At 38.8% G+C, this 21,152-nt stretch overlaps 2 protein-coding genes across 2 annotated transcripts; one reads left to right on the top strand and one right to left on the bottom strand.

Moving 5' to 3' along the window:
- Positions 1-10,507: 10,507 nt before the first annotated feature.
- Positions 10,508-11,222, bottom strand: LOC131332231 (transcriptional regulator SUPERMAN-like). The gene is made up of 2 exons (XM_058366325.1): positions 10,798-11,222; positions 10,508-10,583 (listed from the first exon to the last, which is right to left on the bottom strand). The coding sequence occupies exons 1-2, from the start codon at positions 11,220-11,222 to the stop codon at positions 10,508-10,510; spliced, it is 501 nt and encodes a 166-aa protein (XP_058222308.1).
- A 4,391-nt stretch (positions 11,223-15,613) lies between these two features.
- On the top strand, positions 15,614-18,999 carry LOC131321717 (F-box/kelch-repeat protein OR23). Its single transcript, XM_058352620.1, has 2 exons — positions 15,614-17,034; positions 18,484-18,999. The coding sequence occupies exons 1-2, from the start codon at positions 16,055-16,057 to the stop codon at positions 18,773-18,775; spliced, it is 1,272 nt and encodes a 423-aa protein (XP_058208603.1). The 5' UTR covers positions 15,614-16,054; the 3' UTR covers positions 18,776-18,999.
- The last annotated feature ends 2,153 nt before the right edge of the window (positions 19,000-21,152 follow it).

Genomic DNA, 21,152 nt, shown 5'->3' on the forward strand with positions numbered 1-21,152 from the left:
ATTTTCGGACAGTCGAGATCCTAGTACCATCTCTCTTACTCAGCCGACCACTCTTACTCACCCTATTTGCATCCAAAAAATTCTCCACATAGACAGGTGCAATTTTTGTGGCTTATACTTGTCCAAAACTGAACCTATTAGGTGCAATTTTCCCCTTTTTATAATCCGGTATCCGACCAATAGGGCGACTAATCCGGAGAACCAATCCCTTCGCCCATCGACGGGTCCCCATTTACATGCAATTACAAAAACAATGGGTTTACACACCATTGTCCTAATTGGTGTCACCACAATCAACATCGCAAGGATACATGTCCTGATCACATCAAGTATTAATAAAATTTCATTTTGCTAGAAAAATAAAATTTGTGATTGGTACGTAGGATGATCGATGAAATGAGCTCAGATGCATCAAAATCAGTTTGTTATTTGTATCACCTAACTATCTCTGTACTAATAGAAACAGTATAATTGCATGCCAGTTGGAAATTAATTAAATATAAACAAAAGATTTTCACTTGCTTTGATTTGATATGTCTAAAATTAATAAGAGGATCTCCAACTAATCCTCTACTATTCTATCTTACAGTGGCATTCTCTTTCTATCACCGTATCCAAAATCCTCCTCCGTTTGAGATGATGGAATTTTGGTCTGACTGACCTCTTTTTTATAGTTTTGCCTCGGAAACCGTCGGTTACTTTTGTAATCAAAGTAGCGACGAGCCTTGCTAAGAGAGAGAGGAAGCTTTCCAAGCCATCTTTTCCAGCCAGATAGCGAGCGATCACTCAACGATGAACGCCGGCTGAAAGAGGCCTGGAATTAATGCCTATCCCTTACGGGAATTGAACCCGAGTCTTCAACATGAAAAGACGATGTCCTAACCACTGGAAGCAAAGATAAAATCTATTAACTCGTGGTGATGAAGTACAAGCAATCAACACAATAAAGCATTATCGTGGTATGGTCTTTATGGATTGTGAGAAATAATATGATCTCAGGAATGCTAATCCGGATCGGGAACAAATTTGTGACTTGATCAAGACTCGTGTGGCTAGCTTTTTGGATCAAAGCAAAAGTACATAACATCCAAGAGTAACTATTCGGTTGAGGACTTGAAGCTCTGTTTCGAAGGGCCGTGTAGACTGAAGTTTAATTTTCTGAAGTTGGCTGTGCTTTTTTGTGGTTTATGTTTGTTTATGTATTATTAGGCCCCGTTCTATTAAGTTTCTTACTTTTTAAGTATTTATTTTTTATTTTACAAGACTGATCATTCTCTCACAATTTATCATCTTTAATTCAAATAAGTACTTATTTGAGGTTATGTTTGGTTATTTGTTATTACTTTTTGCTGCTCTTTCCTCATGGGTCAATTGTTTATTGGTTTCTGTGTCTTGGAGGTTGAGGCTAGCCATTGTATGTTTTTGTTGATAGGCAAAGAAATATTATTAGAAATTCGATAATGGCTAGCCATTGTATGTTTGTTGTGGCTTTGTTTTGTTTTTGTCTTTTCATTGTCTTGATAGCTATGCTTTCGGTGGTGTCTTGCCAACTTATATAGCTTTTATCTTGCGGGGGGCTTTGGTGGCAAGTGATTGTCAGGTGTGTTTGGCCGGTGCCAACCTCGTTGGAATGCGCGTATCCCGTTGTGATGCCGTCGTGCCTTTCTCCTTTGAATCTCAAAAAAAACAATAAAGCATTATCGCCGGGAAAGTTAATCCCAAACAGGTTAACACAAACCCAGAAAATAATGCGCAAAGCTAATAATTAACAAAAAGAGACAAAATAGTAGTAGTAAGTTGCCAACAAATTAAAATACAAACCCGTAAAGGACCCACACAAAAAAAAACAAGAAAATAGCGGAAAAGAAGCCAACGCAAGAGCATACCTTAATTAAACCAATTTCAGTGCCTCAATTGGACTTCAATTTGTACTGCTTTTGATCTCAGACCTAATTAATCAGTTTTATAGTAGTTTAGGCAAATTTGGTGCAGAAAACATGCACAATGTGCATAAAATTAGGTCTAAATGAAGCACAATGTGTGCCATAGTTTAGAGTCTTTTTTTTTTTTTGACAATTTTCTCTTAATAGTTTAGAGTATCAATTAGGCCTAGTTCTGATAAAAAAAAAATTAGGCCTAGTTTCCACTGAACTTTTTTCTCTGCAATTTTTTGTCAAAAGTCAAGTTGTTTTGACTAGACTAAAATATCCAACATATTTTCTTTCGCTAAACTAGAACAATCAACACATTTTCTACAACTTTTAATTTAGTGAAAACAACTTGACTACAAATAGCTGCTAAAAGTTGTCCACTTTTTAGCTTACCGAAAACCCCTTAGAGCATCTGCATCGGTCTCAGCAAATTTTGGGCCAAATTTAACCCCAAAAATCACTTTTCTACTTTAGCAAGTCACTTTTTTGAAAGCACATTACATCAGACTATTTATTCTAATTTTATGGTATTAAACAATTCTTTCTTTCTACTTCTACTTATCTATTCAAATATCTTTTTAATTTTTATCTCTTTTATTTTCTTACTTTAAAAAAAACAGAATTTAGAAAACATATATACCCATATTCGTTAGTGCTGATTTTTTATCGATCTCATTAAAAAAAAGTTTTAAAATTGATGAATATTTTTTTGTATTGTCGTGGGGCCCGAAAATAGGCCCCACTAACCATGCGGTGAATATATGCAATGGGGGTGTGTGCGGGTGATCCTAGCATTTTTGCTCGGAGTCCCATGCGTACAAGTAGTATAATAATAAACTAATGAATAGAGGATGAACAGTTGATAGTCAAAAGAAAAGAGGCATTGTTCCATTTCTATTTTTCCACGAGCTTGAAGAGAGTCCAATGCAAACCATATTTTGTGCTTTAGCCAAAAGAGGAGTTTGCCTCTTCTTCTGATGTAAATGCTCTTAGAACATGCATGTTCTTGACGGGCTTCATGGGAAATCCATTATTCTAATTTTATTCATTAAGCTAATACTAAGGTTCCGTTCCGGAACCAAAAATAAGTCTTTACAGTATTTTTTAAGAAGACAATTTCAAGCTCAAAAATTATAAGTTTATCGAAATCTAAAAATATACAATATGAATTTTGTTTTGGAAGATCTTGATGAGATCTTTTATACGATGCAAAAAAAATTAAAAAAATATTTTTCATTTACTTTATTTTTGAGATTAAAAATGTGAAATAAGCTGCTTATTTTTTAAGAAAGTTTCTGGAACGGAGCCTAAGTTAATGAACCTACACTGATTTGTTATGATATTTTTTTAAGACACTTATGTTAATTAATGAGATATATATACACACACACACACACACTAGCTAGTACTACTATATATTTTAATCAATCAATTAAAGATGGGTGAGTGAAGTTCAGCCAGCTTGCAATTGCTTTCTCAACATGCTATCGACGGACCTATAGTCTTCTAATAAAAACAGGAAGGGGCGGCCCAGTAGTAGGCCGGATAGCAATCGAGACAATCGCGTTGTACTTCCTGGGTACTTCCACATGTAAATAAGTAGTACTCCAGTAAAAGGGCAGGAGGTCCCATGCACTTGCCTCATTTTGGTTGCTAGCTAAGTGGCCGCTTATCCATGTGTACAGAAAAAACTGGGTACGTTTAAGCTAGGAAGAGGTCACGTGCTGACAATTACAAATTTACAATAATCTCTCTCTCTCTCTCTCTCTCTCTCTCTCTCTCTCTCTCTCTCTGTGTGGCTAATTGCAGGCCAGTAGAAGGAGAATTATAATTAGAGAGCAGGTTTCTAATCCCAATTGTCTGGTGTCCTTTTGTAAATGGCGCCATGTTTACATGGAAAGTGGCAGCACTGAGACATCACCAACGAGAATTCATTTTTCTACTACTTCCAAAATACTACTACATCCGTCCCTATTTAATTGTTTATTGCGATTTTACGTGTATTTTCAACGGTTTATAACTCTCGACGTATATTGCTAAAAATATGCAATATGAATTTTGTTTGATAGATCTCAATTTTTTCTATAAAACAATGATTTTAAAAATATAAAACATAATATACGTTGAGAGATATAAGATATTGAAAATGCACGCAAAATCGTAGTAGACAATTAAATAGGGACGAGAGAATACTAATTAATAATACCCAACGTATCAACATCATGATAGTATATTGTTTACACCCGGCAATTCTGCAGCTTGAAGGGGAGTAATCATTCGTGGTTGGCACCGCCTCGTGGTACAGCTCCAACACGATCTTATTCACTTCACATTTTTGTGGGTCTTGGTAGTGTGCCCCTCGGATATATGTGATGGATGAGGGTGTTAGGAGCACTGTCACGGGATTGGGAGATGCTGCCAAGCGGGGTGTTAGGGGCACTGCCACGAGATTGAGAGATACTGCCAAGCACCCCCATTTGGCAACAGTGTCGATTGAGCGGCTGATCTGACTGTTCATCTCAGGAATCGGCAGCTTGGGTCTTTGACCGAGTAATGGACGATTTAGATCTATATGTGCTCAAATTCACCGAGCCGTTCATGCCGAGATGAACGACTGGATGCCACTCGGCACCCTGCCTGACAGCATCCCCGGGTTCACGGCCACATGGTGGCATCACTCCAAGATCACCAAATAATCTTTCCTTTGGAGGGACCCAGCTACGCCTTTTTTCAAATTGAGCCTTATGTCTCAATCACTTGGGATCGGCTAAGCCTTTTTCAATAAGTAAAATTTACTTAATTCATTTGTGAAACAATAAAATGAATCGCCTGCGTTGATTTGCTACTATTCGTTTGATCCATCTCAACGACTACTTCTAGTTAACTAATTAAATTCAAAACACTTCTACTTAGTTTAGTTTATTTGTTTTATGCATGAAATCAGTACGTATATAAAGAATAGGAACAACATACAAGATATACGTGAAAAAAAAAAAAATCGAATTCGATCCTTGGACCGTCAATCTCTAAAATCCTCCTTGATTGTCCTCGAGTGGTTTCAGAAAACGCAACGGTCTGGCTGTCCAAACAAAACCGAGATACAAAATACATATCGAGCTCGCTCGAGTCATCTATTAAATCTCCCTGGATGAGATTCTGCAATAAAATTACCATCACGAGAAGAGGGAAAATATAAATATATAATCAAGAAATTTGCGTCATCTGCGAAAAACATAAATAGAATCGCTAGCTTGCGTTGATTTTTTACTGTGTAGATTGATCGATCTCCACCACTAGTACTTTCAATTAAATAATTAAATTCCGATGACTCTACTAATTATTATCTTAATTTATTTGCATGAAATCCGTACGTAAAGAATAAGACCTAACAAATTGGTAAACGTTATAAAAAAAAAAAAAAAAAACTTCAAGATAAGGACAAATCACGGGAAGAAGGAAGATATTGTAATTGAGTCGCAGATTCAACGAGTTTCTTTAAACGAAAAAAGTTATAAAAAAAAAAAACTCATTGCATCTGCAAATCAATTACATACAAATCCTCAAACTTTGTTATGCCACATTTTGTCGAATCTATGCGAATCGTTCCAAGTGATATCTTCTTCTAGATTCGAATCGATCCTTAGAATTAATCCTTCGCTGGAATTCTAAATCCTTCTAATATTAACCTCGAGCGGCCTCAAAAAATTTATCCGTTTCGACGTCTATTTCATCCTAGCAAAAATGAGATATAAAATAAAAGAATTAATCTTACCCATTCGAATTGGATTAGTACAAGGGAAAATTAAATTAGTCATATTGCTTGATCAAATTCCAATTTAGTTTTGCTTCTAAGGTGGAGGAGACAAAAACTCACAGAGTGGTTCAAAAGGACGACGAGACAAAGAAATTACGTCGGTGATTAATTAAGTAAATGTTGTCTGCTATCCAATTGGATTCACCCGGAGGATGACTTAGGGATTTGCTTCTTCCTAATGTCTTAGATTCGAAACCTTTCAGATGTTATCAACTCATTCGAAACTAGTGTTTACAGAACTTTGCTATGACTTTAATTGAGAATCCCTCAAATGAACGGCAGGATCGGGTCCCTTACGAATAATCGAGGTGCGGTTAAGCTGGTCCGGAAACCTGAATTATCAAAAAAAGTAGTAGAGTGAGATTAAGATGTGATTGTAGTTTGATTAGTGACAAATTAAGTCTACGTAGAAATTGAAGAGGAGAGAGATTGGATTTATGGTTAAGGACAATTAGAAGATCGAATATGGACGATAACAACATCAGTGTTACAACTGCTACTACTCATTTATCAAATTATTGGTCCACGATTATTTTGAAATTCCACGGTTAACAGGAATAAGGACAGGATTCCAGTGACAATCCCAATCTGGTTTTTTCAGATCCGGTGGGTGATAGTGGTGGGCAAATAAATTTTTTATTTTTGGTTGTGTACGTGTTTGGTTCTCGATAGTGGTATCTAGTGCTCACCGTGGTCGAGTGTTTTTCGTCAGGTTTTGCTGACGGTTGCTTTCCCTCGCGCTAGAGCCTGCCGTGACAGCGGAGGCTCACCCCTGGGTGGCATCCAATGCTTTTGGTTCTGGCATTGTAGGGCTAGCCGACGTTCTGTCGCCGGCATTTGTCCTTCTCGTCCTAAGCTGATTTGGGATAGCAGTTCCTTGGTGGTTTAGGTACGGTTTTCGTTGTAGGTGTTTTGAGAATCCACGGTGATATTACGATTATGCATTGATTGGAGTCTGTGGTCCTTGGATGTCTTTTTCTTTGTCGTTGGCTGGTTCCATTGACTGACACGAAGTGTCGGTTCTGCTAGTGCAGTGTGTTGTGCCTTGATGAAAGTAATTAGGTAGCCATTTCTAATGTAATTTGTTTTTTTTCTTTTTTGTTAGCTGGGATGCTCAAGATTTTCTTATCTTTGCAACGTTTGATGAATTTCATTGCAAGTGCCGTTGAGCTTTTGAAATGATATAATTGTGATTGCATTGTAGGGGAAAAAAAAAAGAAAAAGGTTTTTCTGTGGCAACAAAATCCTCTAAACTGGGCCTCTTTCTTCATCCGACTTAAACTGGGGCAGATGGCCTCCACCAGCCCAAGATATCCACCAAATCCCATCCTGACTGTTCATCCCCGTGCTCAATTGCTAAAAACAATCAGAAATGATATTGGTACCGACCTCCCGGTACCGAAATCGTACCGCCGGCCGCCGGTGGGCCGTCTCCGGCCACCGGACGGCCGATCCGAGCCGTCCAAAAATTTTAAAAAAAAAAAACGAGGGGGCCTACGCGGGAATCAACGGCATCCGAGGTGTGTAAGGTGCTTGATCCGAGCACCCTTTTTTCGTGTATATATGTATATTCGCGGGAATATACATATATACACGAAAAAAGGGTGCTCGGATCAAGCACCTTACACACCTCGGATGCCGTTGATTCCCGCGTAGGCCCCCTCGTTTTTTTTTTTTAAAATTTTTGGACGGCTCGGATCGGCCGTCCGGTGGCCGGAGACGGCCCACCGGCGGCCGGCGGTACGATTTCGGTACCGGGGAGGTCGGTACATGTAGCACTACTCAAAAACAATGTAGGTGTAAAAAAATCAACTTCATTGATCATCGGTAAATACCTTAAAAATTTGTACAAAACTGACAGTTCAAATAATTTAAACACTAACTGTCCATTTATACATTTTTATTTATTTATTAATGGCCAGTAAAGCTGATTTTTTTTCCCAAATGTTGTTTTTGACAAGAAATACAGGCGAACGGTTTGAATCATCGTTGTAGACCCATAAGCCCGTTACCTGATAGAAACGAAGAAAGAAATAAATAGCTTATCTAAGGGAAGGACACTACATGTAGGTGGAGAGATTTAAACTCCTGACCTCCTAGTGAGATGCAAAAGTCCTCGTCAACTGAGCTAATTCCAGTTTTTTTTTTTTTCCTCAAAGTTCAAACACCTCTTTGGCGGAGTATTTTTTTTACCATTTCCTTGATTCCTTACTCTCTCTTTTATTGGGCTTGTATTTTCTGTTAATCGGTTACTAAAATATCTTATTTTTTCCTTACCGATTGAAAAGAAAATAACCACTTTAGTAAGGGATTTCTAATTCCTAAGAAAACGTGCCTGCGATAACAAGTTATGAATAGCAAATAATGTGGTTGTTCCCGGTCATATACCGTTTTTGGACTATATATATACTTGTTTTGAACATTGACTCGAGGCATTTTCTTTACACCTTCTTACGGGTCACCAATTTTGTCCTTAAAACCAATAATTATGTTTCGACTAACCTAGCCTCCTCCGTCCCTCGAAACCAACAAGGGGGGAGTACAGGAATAGCACTGTCTTACTACAAGTTGTAGAATAGCATCAACTCGATCAATTATCAATAAAATCAAGCAAAATATAGTGTCAATGGCATTACTCTTTTCCTAAAACTCATGATGTAAGAAAAGTCTTCCTGCAATAAATTAAACCGTTGACCCGTACTACAGAACATTGTTCCGTCTTAATTGGGCCTCCAAAATTAAACGAGATGTGTGTAAGATGAACCAAATACCTAAATTAAATTTTTTTTTAAAAAATTGCATGGATGAAAGGAAAGGTGACGCATGCCCCCTCCCTTGAATTCCTTCATCCCCCCATACCCTCTCTTTTTCTTTCGCTAAAAAAAACACACTTTGACAGGTCGATCTCCTCCTCCCCACCTAGATGTCTATTTCTCTTGCCATATATCCAGTTTTCCCCTGCGCCTAAAGAGAGAGAGAGTAGTTTTTTTTTTTTTTTTGCTAAAAAAGAGGTGCAGGTACCCATCATCTCGATCGTATTGTCTCATCACATTATATTCTTCAAAAATCTCACCACATTTATGTCGGGCTAAAACTAAAGTCTCACGTAATGTGATTGATGCTAAAAGTACATATATTTAGCCTCAATAAAAAGTTAACGATGACTCAACTTTTGACCTTATCCAACCATGTTTTGAGTTTCCACCACACCACCGCTAAACTAATCTCTCCTCAGAGAGTACGAGTAGTCCTACCATTGTGATACTGAGAACCAAATTAAAATATTCTAATAAGGGAAAAGGCCATCATGCCACAGACACTCAAAACAATAACATTTGGTTGGAAGAAAGAGAGAGTATTCAGAAGAGAATTATTTGGGCTAATTAAGGAAAGAGCCATCATAACACTGACACACAGATGTTTGTTGGGAACATGCAAAGGCATGATCAGAGAGGTTGGGAACAGCATAACAACACATCGATCCCCTCCTCTCATTAGAGACCAAACAGAACTTCGAATCATTCCAAATGGACCAGTGTACGTACTAGCACTGGTTTATTAATCAAGTCTTACCCATCTCTCTCTCTCTCTCTCTCTCTCTCTCTCTTGAAAATTGAACGTACGTCGGGAAAGACATAGAAATGATAGTATTGCAGTAGTACATATCGGTAGGACATGATTGATCTCGAATCGGTACATTAATCATGTATTCTTCAGGGCTGTTGAGCTTAATTGAAAAATGTGTCGGGATCAACTTACGCGCACTTACTTAGTTTTGGAGAATCAATTTTACTGTCAACTATTGAGTTTGTCACATTTGGCGTAATTGGTTGTTTTGTCCCCCTAACACACTAGTAAGAATCGAGAATCGATAGCTGCTTGATTAATTATGAGAGTCAAACAAGAGAAGATTAAACGGACACTCAACTCAGGGGTACGACAATGGTTTAAGTTGGTTCCTTAGTTCTTTTGGAACACCGCCACGTGGTGCTCCAGACCCATTTTTCACCATATATTCATATGAGGTCCATGATAAAATGTGTAGGCCTCACCCCAACATGTGGTGAAAAGGGAACTAAGAGCATCACGCGACGGTGCCTAGTACTGAATAATATCTCCATAAAGACTCAAATTTATTTGGCAATACTAACCACGTTGAACACATACCATCAATACTATTGAAAATAATATGGAAAAAACACGTGGTAACGCCAAAAATAATGAATCAAAGTGTACTTATGGACCGAAAAGAATTCATCTCGTACCTCTTTATTTACTTATTTTTTAGAACTAGATATCCGGTTTAAATTAAGTGGCATCTCAACTAATTTCCTAGTCTAAAGTTAATGAGTGGTCAATTTTTGAAAAAACAAAATAGAATATAAAAGTCGTAGTTAAAATTAAGTTCGCTTTTCTCTTTTTGTTTGTTTGATTTTTGAAGTCAGAGAATTCTAGCTGCAGATGCTTTTTCCTCGATACTTCCGACCATGTTCGTTTTGTGTTTCTTGGTTTCACACAAGGAACAATGCTTTCCTTCTTAATTTTATGCATGGAAAAAAGCCAAGAGGAATTGTAAAGTTTTATTTAATAGAATTTAAAGTTGTCTATTTCTGCAGAAATAAAGAGCGAGTAAATCAGTCTCGTTTTTAAAAAAAAAGACACAAATTGCAGTCTACTAAAAGATACTCCACTAACATCATCAACTTCGGAGAGATTTACAAAGGAAAGTCAATTAAGAAGACGTGGAAACTAAAAAGTAAACTTAACCAGAAAATGGACCAATTAAGAAACCAGAAGAATGGAGTAAAATTTGCTTCTTTTCCTCTATCCATAAATCTCTGCATGCAAATTCACGAACCAAACAAAACCTAAGAAGAGAACCCGAGTCGGAGTTCCAAATCCAAATCCTCCTTTCCCTCTCTAACCAAACCCCTCCCCAGCTCCAACCTCCCAATTTTTTCCTTTTTCTTCAAAACTCTACATTCATCTTCTTCTTCTTCATCTTGTGCCATAAAGTTCTTCAACTTCCCAAACCCAAGAAACTCTCCATGCCTCATGATCTTCTTCCTCTGATCAACCCGAGTCGACTGCGGTACTACTGCCTTGAGCAGCATCATCTTCTCTTCATCAATGCAAGTTGATGATGATTTTGAAGAAGAGAGAGAACTAAGAGACGGAGTGAGAGAGGAATGGCAAGAAGCATATGGTACTAAGAAACTAGGTTTAGGATTAGGGTTAAGGTTAGGATGATCCAGTGTTGGGTTGGGAGAGAGTACTAGTGATGATCTCAACTCGGCTCTCTCTCTCCTGTGGATGTTCATATGACCCCCAAGAGCTTGTGCTGATTTGAACTGCCTCTTGCAGAAGGCACATGGGTAGTTCCTCTGTGGCCATGTATGCCCACTTGTCTTATCCCTTTCAAAGCTCATGTTTGCACTAGTACTACTGCTGTCCCATTTCACCTTGTCGCTTCTCATCCAATTTGCTTTCTCCATCAGAGAGAGAGAGACAGAGAGAGTAGTACTAGTCCTTTAGGGGGGGATGAAGGGGGTTGCTTTATACTGTAGTGAAGAATCATGAACTGGGGGTGTAGGAAGAGAGAGAGAGAGAGAGAGAGAGAGAGAGAGATAGTACTAGTCCTTCTATGAAGGGGGTTGCTTTATAGTGAAGAATCATGAACTGGGGGTGTAGGAATTGGTTCAACAGCTGAAACTGTCTGCTACTACTATATATGGAGATTACTTGAGAGCAGGGTCAATTAATGGTGAAGCTTTGGGTTAAAGTACTTTGCTTTTTACCAAATCCAGGCGGGAGTTCTGGCTAGCTATCTAGCAGAATAATGATGAATGATGATGTTCAAGTTTCAACACCCCCGGCTCATAAGTTTGCGCGTTTAAGACGTTGCTTTTGGAGAGCAGATATACAAATGAACTAGACGTGTATTTATAATTAGGGTTGTTAACCAATTGAGCTGTTTGCGAGCAGCTGGAGTCTCGGCTCAGTAGCAGTTAATTCGTCCGAGCTCGACTGATTAAGTTCACAAACGAGCTCTGGCTGAAATTTCAGGTTTGTTTCGTAATTGAGACTTCGTCAGAGCTTACCTCGGTAAGGGTTGATTCGTTCAAGCTCAACTCATTAAGTTCATAAAACAAGCTTAGGCCAAAACTTTATGTCCGATTCATAAATGAGTCAAATTTGACCTAGTCGCAAAGCTCGACTCGAAAAAGATCGCAAACATACAAATGTATTTATAAAATGCTATTTTAGTAATAAAAAAATGTCGCAAACAGTACTAATATTTTTTAAAGTTTTTTTTTTTAGAGTGTGAGCACGAGCTCGATCTGTATTTAGTTTGATCGAACTAGAGCAAGGGGTGAAATCAGAAATTTTGGCTAAAAGATTCAAAATCTTATCTAAAATCATAGGAATTACTCCCTCCATCTGAATTTAATAGTTCTTTTTGTAAGTTTCGTGTCATTTTTCAATCGATCATATCTTATAATTTATGAAGTATGTAATTTTGAAAACATTATCTTATAGAATTAATTGAGATCTATCAAATAAGATCCATATTGGATACAAAATTCATTATCAATTTAAAAATATAACTCATTTCTTATCCGGTTAGAATTGAATGAGTGACTATTAAATCAAGACGGATGGATTACTTTTTAAATTATAGGAAAATATTTTAATTGTAATTATTACTCAGACTTTATATGGCAAAATCGAAGTAATACTCTGCCTCAAATTTTGTTGGTTCTTCAGACTTCAGAGATTCCCTTCTTCATATAATTGATGTTTCAGGAATATTAGACCAATAGTCAAATCAATAGTTGGCTCCCCATGGAATTTTCTTCCCCTTCTTCGTTCCACATGAGAACGTTTGACCCCTTCGAATTACAGTATTACTTTTTGTTGAAGCAAAAGTACAAACAGACACCCAACTAATTGGATTAACAACCTCTAATTTGCAATTGAAAGCAATTAACTTACGATCAACCAGTTTAAGACAAACATGCGAAATACATAGTACCAGTCATGTATTGATAACATTCATGTGTTAGCGTCAGTTTATACAGAGTTTGATTGTGATTGAATTCCTGTGGTGAGCGACGGAAGTAATAATCTTAATTAGTCAATCCACTGGACCAGATATCAAGTTTTATATATGTGTGTGTGTGTAACATGGAATGATGGAAAACACTCAAAGAAACAAACCAGAATCCAATAAATTTTAAGGTTTTGACCTAAAGAACAAGGAAATAGATACTCTCCAGTAACTGTCTGAAACAGTTGCTGGAGGTGTCTCACAAGTGTGGATCTCACAAGAACACTTTTACTGGTAATAATATGTTGCATAGTGAGAAAAAATGTGGACTATCCGGGATAGTGAAGAGGATACCATTCCAAAGAACAAGTAATCACCCATCCATCTTAAGGTTTTGTCCTTAAAGTTGCCCTGTTTCTAGTCCTTTTTCTTTGATGAAAGAATAAGCTGTGGTGCCATCACTCCTCACATGAGTTGAGGCCGGTTCCTAACTTTTAGGGAGTGTAAAGTCAAAATTAAAAATGGGGCTAGCTCTTGTTGCCGGACTATTATAAAGGGTATCAAAATAGGAAAGGTTATAGTTTAAAGCGGCCGCACCTTAGACTCTAACTCACAATCAAAGGTGGCTCTGAATTTGAAGGTGCAAGAAAATAGAAGCCATCAACTAGATATCAAGTTCAATGGACCAGATATAAAGTTCAAGAAAAAAAAAATATATATATATATGTGTGTGTGTGTGTGTGTATGTGTGTGTGTGACATGGAAAACACGCAAAGAAATTGTAACACATAAATTCGAGTCACTCCAAAATTAAGTGTCTAAATAAACAAACCCGAATCCATCTTAGACGTCCTATATGCTGCCCTGCTTGAAGTCCGTTTTCTTTGATGAAAGAAGTAGATAGCTGTGGTGCCATCACTCGGATGATCAATTGAAGGTGCAAGAATTTAAAATAGAACCCATCAACCAGGCGCAGAGACATACTACATCATACAATCTCCAATGCCCTGCTTCTACTGGTATGATTTTAATTCACATCCCTACCATTATTCAACTTTTCGATTTTTTTCGTGAGGCATTTTGAGGGAGAATGCATATGTATCGATCAAAAATCCGGTTTAATTTTCCATCATGATCAAGTCATTTCGAACGTCCGATATTCATCAATAGCAACTATATATATATATGAGCGATGCTATATGTACCAACAGGGGGGAGAAATCGTACCGACGACCGCCGGCGGGTCATCTCCGGCCACCGGACGGCTGATCCGAGCCGTCCAAAAATTCTATTAAAAAAAAACCGATGGGGCCTACGTGAGAATCAACGAAATCCGAGTTGTATAGGGTGCTTGATTCGAGCACCCTTTTTTCGAGTATATACGTATACATGTGTATATACACGAAAAAATGGTGCTCAGATTAAGCACCCTACACACCTCGGATGCCGTTGATTCTCGCATAGGCCCCATCGGGTTTTTTACACGAAAAATGGGTGCTCAGATCAAGCACCCTACACACCTCGGATGCCGTTGATTCTCGCTTAGGCCCCATCAGTTTTTTTTTTTAGAATTTTTGGACGGCTTGGATCGGCCGTCCGGTGGCCGGAGACGGCCCGCCGGCGACCATCGGTACAATTTCTCTCCCCTCGGTCAGTACTTATATCATTTCTGTATATATATGGCCGACCAAGGATCAGAATCAGAGAGAGAGTTTTTTGCTCCTTTGGTGTTGGTCATCTTGTTTTATGTTGGGCATGAAAATTTTGACGATTAATCGATGGTGGAAACATGTTCAACCTTCGGTATCTAATTTTTGGAGTTCGTCTCAGAAAAGACATTGATGAAGTTGATCGATCTCAAATAGTAGTAAACTTTAACCGAGTATATCTAAAACAAGTTGTTCTAATCAGGCGAACTTCAAACGTGTTCGATTAAGTCAGATATTTGGTTTTCTCAGTATAGTCATGATGGGATTCAAAAGGTATTTTAAATTGGAGTGGTGGATGGAGGAAACAACTGAGCTCAAATAGTTCGATTTGCTTAAAGTGAGAAAGCAATTTGAGACCATAATGGGAAAAAGGAATGCAGCAATTCCCATATATATAGATATATATTCAGCGTAAGGCAATTTTTATGGATGGCGTGCTACTTTATTTAATTGCAATTATGTAATTTAAATATCAAACCACGCTTTCTTTTTAAAATTAATTCTCTTTGAAATTAACTTAATTTTCTTAGAGAGAGAGAGAGAGCATAAATGGGCTTTATTTTCGTTCAATTTTACATTTACTTTTCCTTTTTTCTTATTTTCCAATTGCAAATCACAACTTGATTGGATTCCATATTACTCCCGTTTTAATGCATTTCTAAGTTATGGATAGGGATCGAGAACACAGATATTCAATTACTGTCTGTAAATGCATTTCTATATTATGGTAGAGAACCTAGATATTCTCTTCAATGCATCCGCTATCAATATAGTAAGGGCGCGCCGGACTTCCGACGAATAATAGGTACTCCCGGTAGAGTTAGTGAGCAGTATAATAGGCGACCATTTCGTGCCGTTCGGGATGCACTTTAGTTAGCCGCCAGCGTCCGACGTGGTCTTGATCATCATCCAATTTAAAACCCCGTGTTGCACAAAGTCTTTAGATTTGTCCACAAAAATTAAACGAAAAACAAGTTTAGAAATAACATAATTAGGCCACGAGGTTCAACCAACACTTAATTAACATAGCAACCCGTTATAGATTGACGTAAACATAAAATCTAACTTTTCTAAATATACGAGATTACAGGGGTAACCCACCTGTCTACTCGACAGCAAAAAGGAGCGTTAACTTTCTTTCCTTTCTTTTCTATCCTCTCTCAAACTTTCCTGGAAAAGTCGTACAGAATCTTGCCAAGGAAGAAACCGCCACAACAGACAGCAATCTGTAAAGCACTTCTACTGAATCGAATCACATACATATATATATAGAGAGAGAGAGAGAGAGAGAGAGAGAGAGTGAGAGTGGATTGGGAATTGATTTGATATGTCAATTTATGCTTCATGGTAGCGCAGAGAGACAGAAGGTATCGCAAATTCAATCGGGAATCAGTGGAGAAATTCTATCGCAGCACTGCACAGTAAGATTTCTTGATCATCAATGGTGATTTTTTGATAGGATGCATATGGATAGAGGAATTCGATTCATGTATTAGAAGATGAAAAGCATAGAGGGAATTGTGTGTGTGTACAGTTGATTTTGATTCAGATGTCTCCGCCGTGTTCTTCTTCATTTTCGAGCGAGGAACAACCACAACAGAGAACCCAACCAGCCCAAACCCTAACCCTAATCCCAGGCCTCCCGAACGACCTCTCCGCCCTAATCCTCGCCTTCGTCCCTTACCCCCACCACTCCCGCCTCAAACCGACTTGCAAATCATGGCGCATCTTCTTCTCCGCGAAGAAAACCCTACTCTCTCTCCGCCAGAAACACCTCCCTCTCTCTCTCCTCTCCCACCTCCTCTGCATCTTCCCTCAAGACCCTACAATCACCCCCCCTTACCTCTTCGACCCGAAAACTCTATCCTGGTGCCCGATCCCGCCCATGCCCTGTAACCCCCACGTGTACGGCCTCTGCAATTTCACCTCCCTTTCGATTCCCCCTGATCTCTTTGTTCTGGGTGGGTCCCTCTTCGACACCCGCTCGTTCCCCATCGACCGGCCTTCCCCCTCGTCCTCCGCCTTTCGATTCAGCTTCGTTACGTCCTCGTGGGATCGGTTGTCGCCTATGCTTTCTCCCCGTGGGAGCTTTGCGAGCGCGGCGATGACGGATTTGAATAGGATTGTTGTGGCCGGGGGTGGGTCCCGGCACACTATGTTTGGGGCGGCAGGGAGCAGGATGAGTTCAGTGGAGATGTATGATGTTGGAAAAGATGAGTGGGTGGCGTTGGACGGGTTACCGAGGTTTCGTGCAGGGTGTGTGGGGTTTTTGGTGGGGAGTGGAGAGGAGAGGGAGTTTTGGGTGATGGGAGGGTATGGGGAGTCGAGAACGGTCTCGGGGGTGTTTCCCGTGGATGAGTATTATAGGGATGGTGTGGTGATGGAATTGAGTAATGGTGGGAAGTGGAGGGAGATTGGGGATATGTGGGGGGAAGGAGAGAGGAGGAGGCTTGGGAAAATTGTTGTGGTTGAGGATGAGGATTGGGATGTTCCTGGCATTTTCATGCTTGATGGGGGTGATATCTTCAGGTAATTTCTAAAGTTCTGGAATCTGGGCTATTCATGCTTTGTATTATTGTCGTCCTCTTCAAAAAAAATTGAAAGTGGTATCTTCGGGTAAACCTTGGATTAAGTGATTCTCTAGCTTAGTTAGCATCTTGTTTGCCTTTGTGAGTAGTTCTTCATTGCAAAGATACCCTCTTATTGGGCTATGTAAGACATCAACTTCCATTGATCTGAAATGAGGAATCAGAGTAAAGCATACATATCGCGCTATGAATTTTTGTGCATGTATGTTGTAGATGTGGTTAGATTCAGATTACTCCCATTGCTTTGTAGAAATGTTGATTATGTTTGACTTAGAAAACAAATGCCATGGCTTTTGTCTGAGTCATTAAAGGAAAAATAGAGTTATGGATATGGTATAAAATTTCATTATTCTAGGTATCTAATTACTCGAGAAAACTGACATGAGACTTGAGAGACTGTACCTTGATTGTTCTATGGTTCACAAAAGAGATCAATGCCCTTTATTTGGGTAACCAATTAACTATAGAATCAAGACACACAACTACAGAAGAGATACAAAATTGAGTGCGCCAATGAGACTATGACTTGATCATTGCAAATCCACTTGCAGTGGTTAAACTCCCCTTTCTGTTGTGCTACTCCACTTAATGACTGCAAGTCTGCAACCATTAACTGATCGCATTATGGTTAATATCCTCTCGACCAATTAAATGAATCCCAGCTGGAGATGAGATATCATCATTCTGAATTTCTTCACTTACATATGGCATTTGGAAAAACTCGACAACATTGAAGGGTGTGAAATAGGTAGTTGCTCATCCGAGTTATGTCACTTTGGATCAATTTTGTGTCAGAAAGTGGAGTTATATGGCCATCTGGGATCTTTTCTTCCTATGCATACCAATTCACCTTTTCGGTTTGAACTTGACGTAGTTCAACATGTCAACCACCCTAGTGTGGATTTTCCAACCATCTAGTGCATCTGATATTATTCTTGCACAGTTACTTGATGCTTTGGGAAAGTTGTATATTTTTCGAACCTGTTTTGAGCTCTGTGTTACTTTTTTGAAGTACTTCATAACTTACTGTTGTGTAAACCAGTTCTTAGAATTTTGGATATATGTTTATACGCATGAATATTAAAACATGAAGATTTCACATACAACACCAAGGGTTATCATAGTTCATTAGTCATCTACGTTCTGCTACGTGTATGGTGTGCTGATATTCATAACCTGTTCTGTGAAACCAGAGTTGTGATGGAAATTCAGTGTTCCTAAAGCGTTTTATCTTCTTCTATGCAAGTGTAACACGCACCAAGTTATAGTTTCTATTTCCCTCTCTATCGCTATCACACCTTCAAGTCTTGTATGCATGAGCTCATTTTGTACAGCAGATTTCTTGGCTGTTTGGAGATCCTATTTCCATGATCTTTGTACTATATCGCAGGTTCCACATGGATTCGAACCGTTGGTGGAAGGAGACAAGTGTACCAAGAAAAGCCCTTGATGATTCATCAGTCGGTTTCGTCTCATTGGATGGGGAGTTGTATTTGATGAACCTTGTACATGCAGTGTATTTAACAGAGGCCAGAAGACCACGGCAGAACAAGAAGGCAGCATCACTGTTCATACAGATATATAATCCCAGGAACAGGACATGGAGATCCTTGATCACAAAGCCGCCTCTCAATCACCATTTGGATTTCAAAACTGCAGTTATGTGCACCATCCGACTGTAGACTCAATATGATTTCACTGGTGCGTGTATTGCTGTCATTTTTACCTGAATATGTTCTTTGTTCATCGGTAACTTCGTTTCTTCTATTACCCTGTTTGTATACGTCCGTGTATAGCTTGATGCAGACAATTGTTTTCGAGTCATGTATTGGTTTTTACTTCTATACATGTGTTGCAGACAACTGGAAATAAGTATAAATTGTAAGTTCATACTTTTATGGGTTGATTTCTGTTAGTCCTTGCAAAAAATTTCGTAGAGCTGGTCAAGAACTTCCATACATCAAATAATGAAGTCCGAAAACATCTTTTAAGCTCAAAGGAAAGGAGTATCAATCAAAGCTCGTTTGAGAAACTCAAATCATAGTCAAAGCTTGTTTATGCAGAAAGTACGGGCTGAAATGTATCAATCACCCGAGTAATTCCGTGCATGAAATGTATCAAACGCGATGCTTCTAGTATTTATGTGTATGGTATAAAGAACCAAGCTTGTTTGAGATTGACTCAAATAGTACAGAAATCAAATCTGGATACATTTTTTAAGCCCATTTAGTTTCTAAGTCAATCTTTAGCAACCCAGTATTTTGCCTCATGGAGTGATACAGTAAAATGTTACTACTCGAGTTTGCCTCAATTGAAGCTCGTATGAGATTTTTTTCAAATGACAAGTCAAGTTTGAACATATTTTTTGAAATTTATTAAGGTATCAAACCGAACTTTAGGTAAAATTATCGTGTCATGCCTGCAATACAGAATCCCCAAATCCGAACTTTAGGTAAAATGGTCTTATATTAATTTCATTGCATGGCCTACCGGAGACTGAGAGTCATATCCGAGGAATTGAATTCCTTTCATTCGTTGGACTGTCGCGTAAAACCTTAGCAGGCACGAACCCACCGACCTAGGCGTGCTTGAAGTATTCAAAGGCCCAAAAGATAAGGCAGATAGATACACACTGAGCAAGAATTCAACTTTGTTAAACAAGACTCAAACTCATAGTTATAGAGCTCCTTTGAACCTGTGAAAAACCTTGGTAAAAGTCTCTTTTTTTTTTTGCCTAATCAACAGGGGTGTTTAACATTTGGGAGAAGAATTCCAAGTCATTGGAATGGGATGACTTTGAGAATCCAATCAAATTAAGGACTGTGTATCAAGATTACAAATGGTAGGAAACGAAAAGTTGAAAAAAAAAAAGAAGAGATTTCGTTGAGAAAACGACCAAATCAATAAACACACAGCGCGGAGAAGAATCAAGAATAGAAAACAAAAAAGTAGAAACAGAGATATTTACGTGGTTCCTAACTGTGTAGTTGAGTACATTCACAGCTCACAACAGCTCCACTATGTAATTCGAACAGAGAAGGTAAAAGTCACATTAGCTGTTGCGTTCAGCACGTACTAAACGATAATTTACATCACAAATTACTGTAATACCTCTATCAAGGTTTTGGGCCGCTACCCCCGGGCCCTTGCGACCTATCCGGGCAGAGCGAACCCTAAGTCATTAGCGAAGCGCGACCCAAATCAAATCAAATCAGCTTTACAAAGCTCTACGAAATTCTCATGCTCGTGGTCCAAATGAAGAATCGGTGCTAATTTTCATCCATAGTATTTAAGAATCAGTGGTTCGAAATTGGAACGGAAAGTTAAACCTGCCAAAGCATTTAACCTACTCCACTTTTCATTGTGAAAATGGTAGCTGTTCGTCCACGCACACCCACAAGGAGAGAGAGAGAGAGAGAGAGATGGTTCCATTTTCAGTCTCCAGCTCATGTTACGTACGTGTTTACAGAGGTTGAAAATTGAATGTTTCAAAACTAAATTAAAAATTCAGACTTGTTTAACGACCCATTGAATTTTCTAAAAACCTTTATTAGCCGCCGGATTACCACGTTAAACGGTTCCTTCAAAACAGAGAATTTTCAATTAGTTGCATATAAATAGCCCTTAGCTCTTTCAAACTGTAATCCTTCACAATTCTAGCTACCACCTCTTAATTTGCTCTTTCAAATTGTAATCCTTCACAATTCTACCACCTCTTAATTTGCTCTTTCAAATTAGTACTACTATAACAAAGATGAGAACCAGAAACGTTGCCTTGGCCAGTTTAGCCGTACTTTTCCTTCTAACCATATGCAAACCACATGAAGCAGCAAGAATCTTGGATGAAGAAGAAGAGGAGTTGATGAAGAGAGAGAGTTCGCTTTTACAGTCTCTGGATCATTCCCCTGTGGACCCCTCGCATCCAGATCCCGGGACCTTCATCCCTTCCAGCAGCACCCTCGGCCAGAAAGGCTTCGCCGGTCAGGCGATGCCGTTGCCGCCGCCCCCTCCGGCGTACCCGCAACACACGGTTCGATTTGGCGTGGCATCCAATTAATT

The sequence above is a fragment of the Rhododendron vialii genome, chromosome 1a (genome assembly GCF_030253575.1).
Source record: "Rhododendron vialii isolate Sample 1 chromosome 1a, ASM3025357v1".
Classification (NCBI taxonomy): Eukaryota; Viridiplantae; Streptophyta; class Magnoliopsida; order Ericales; family Ericaceae; genus Rhododendron; species Rhododendron vialii.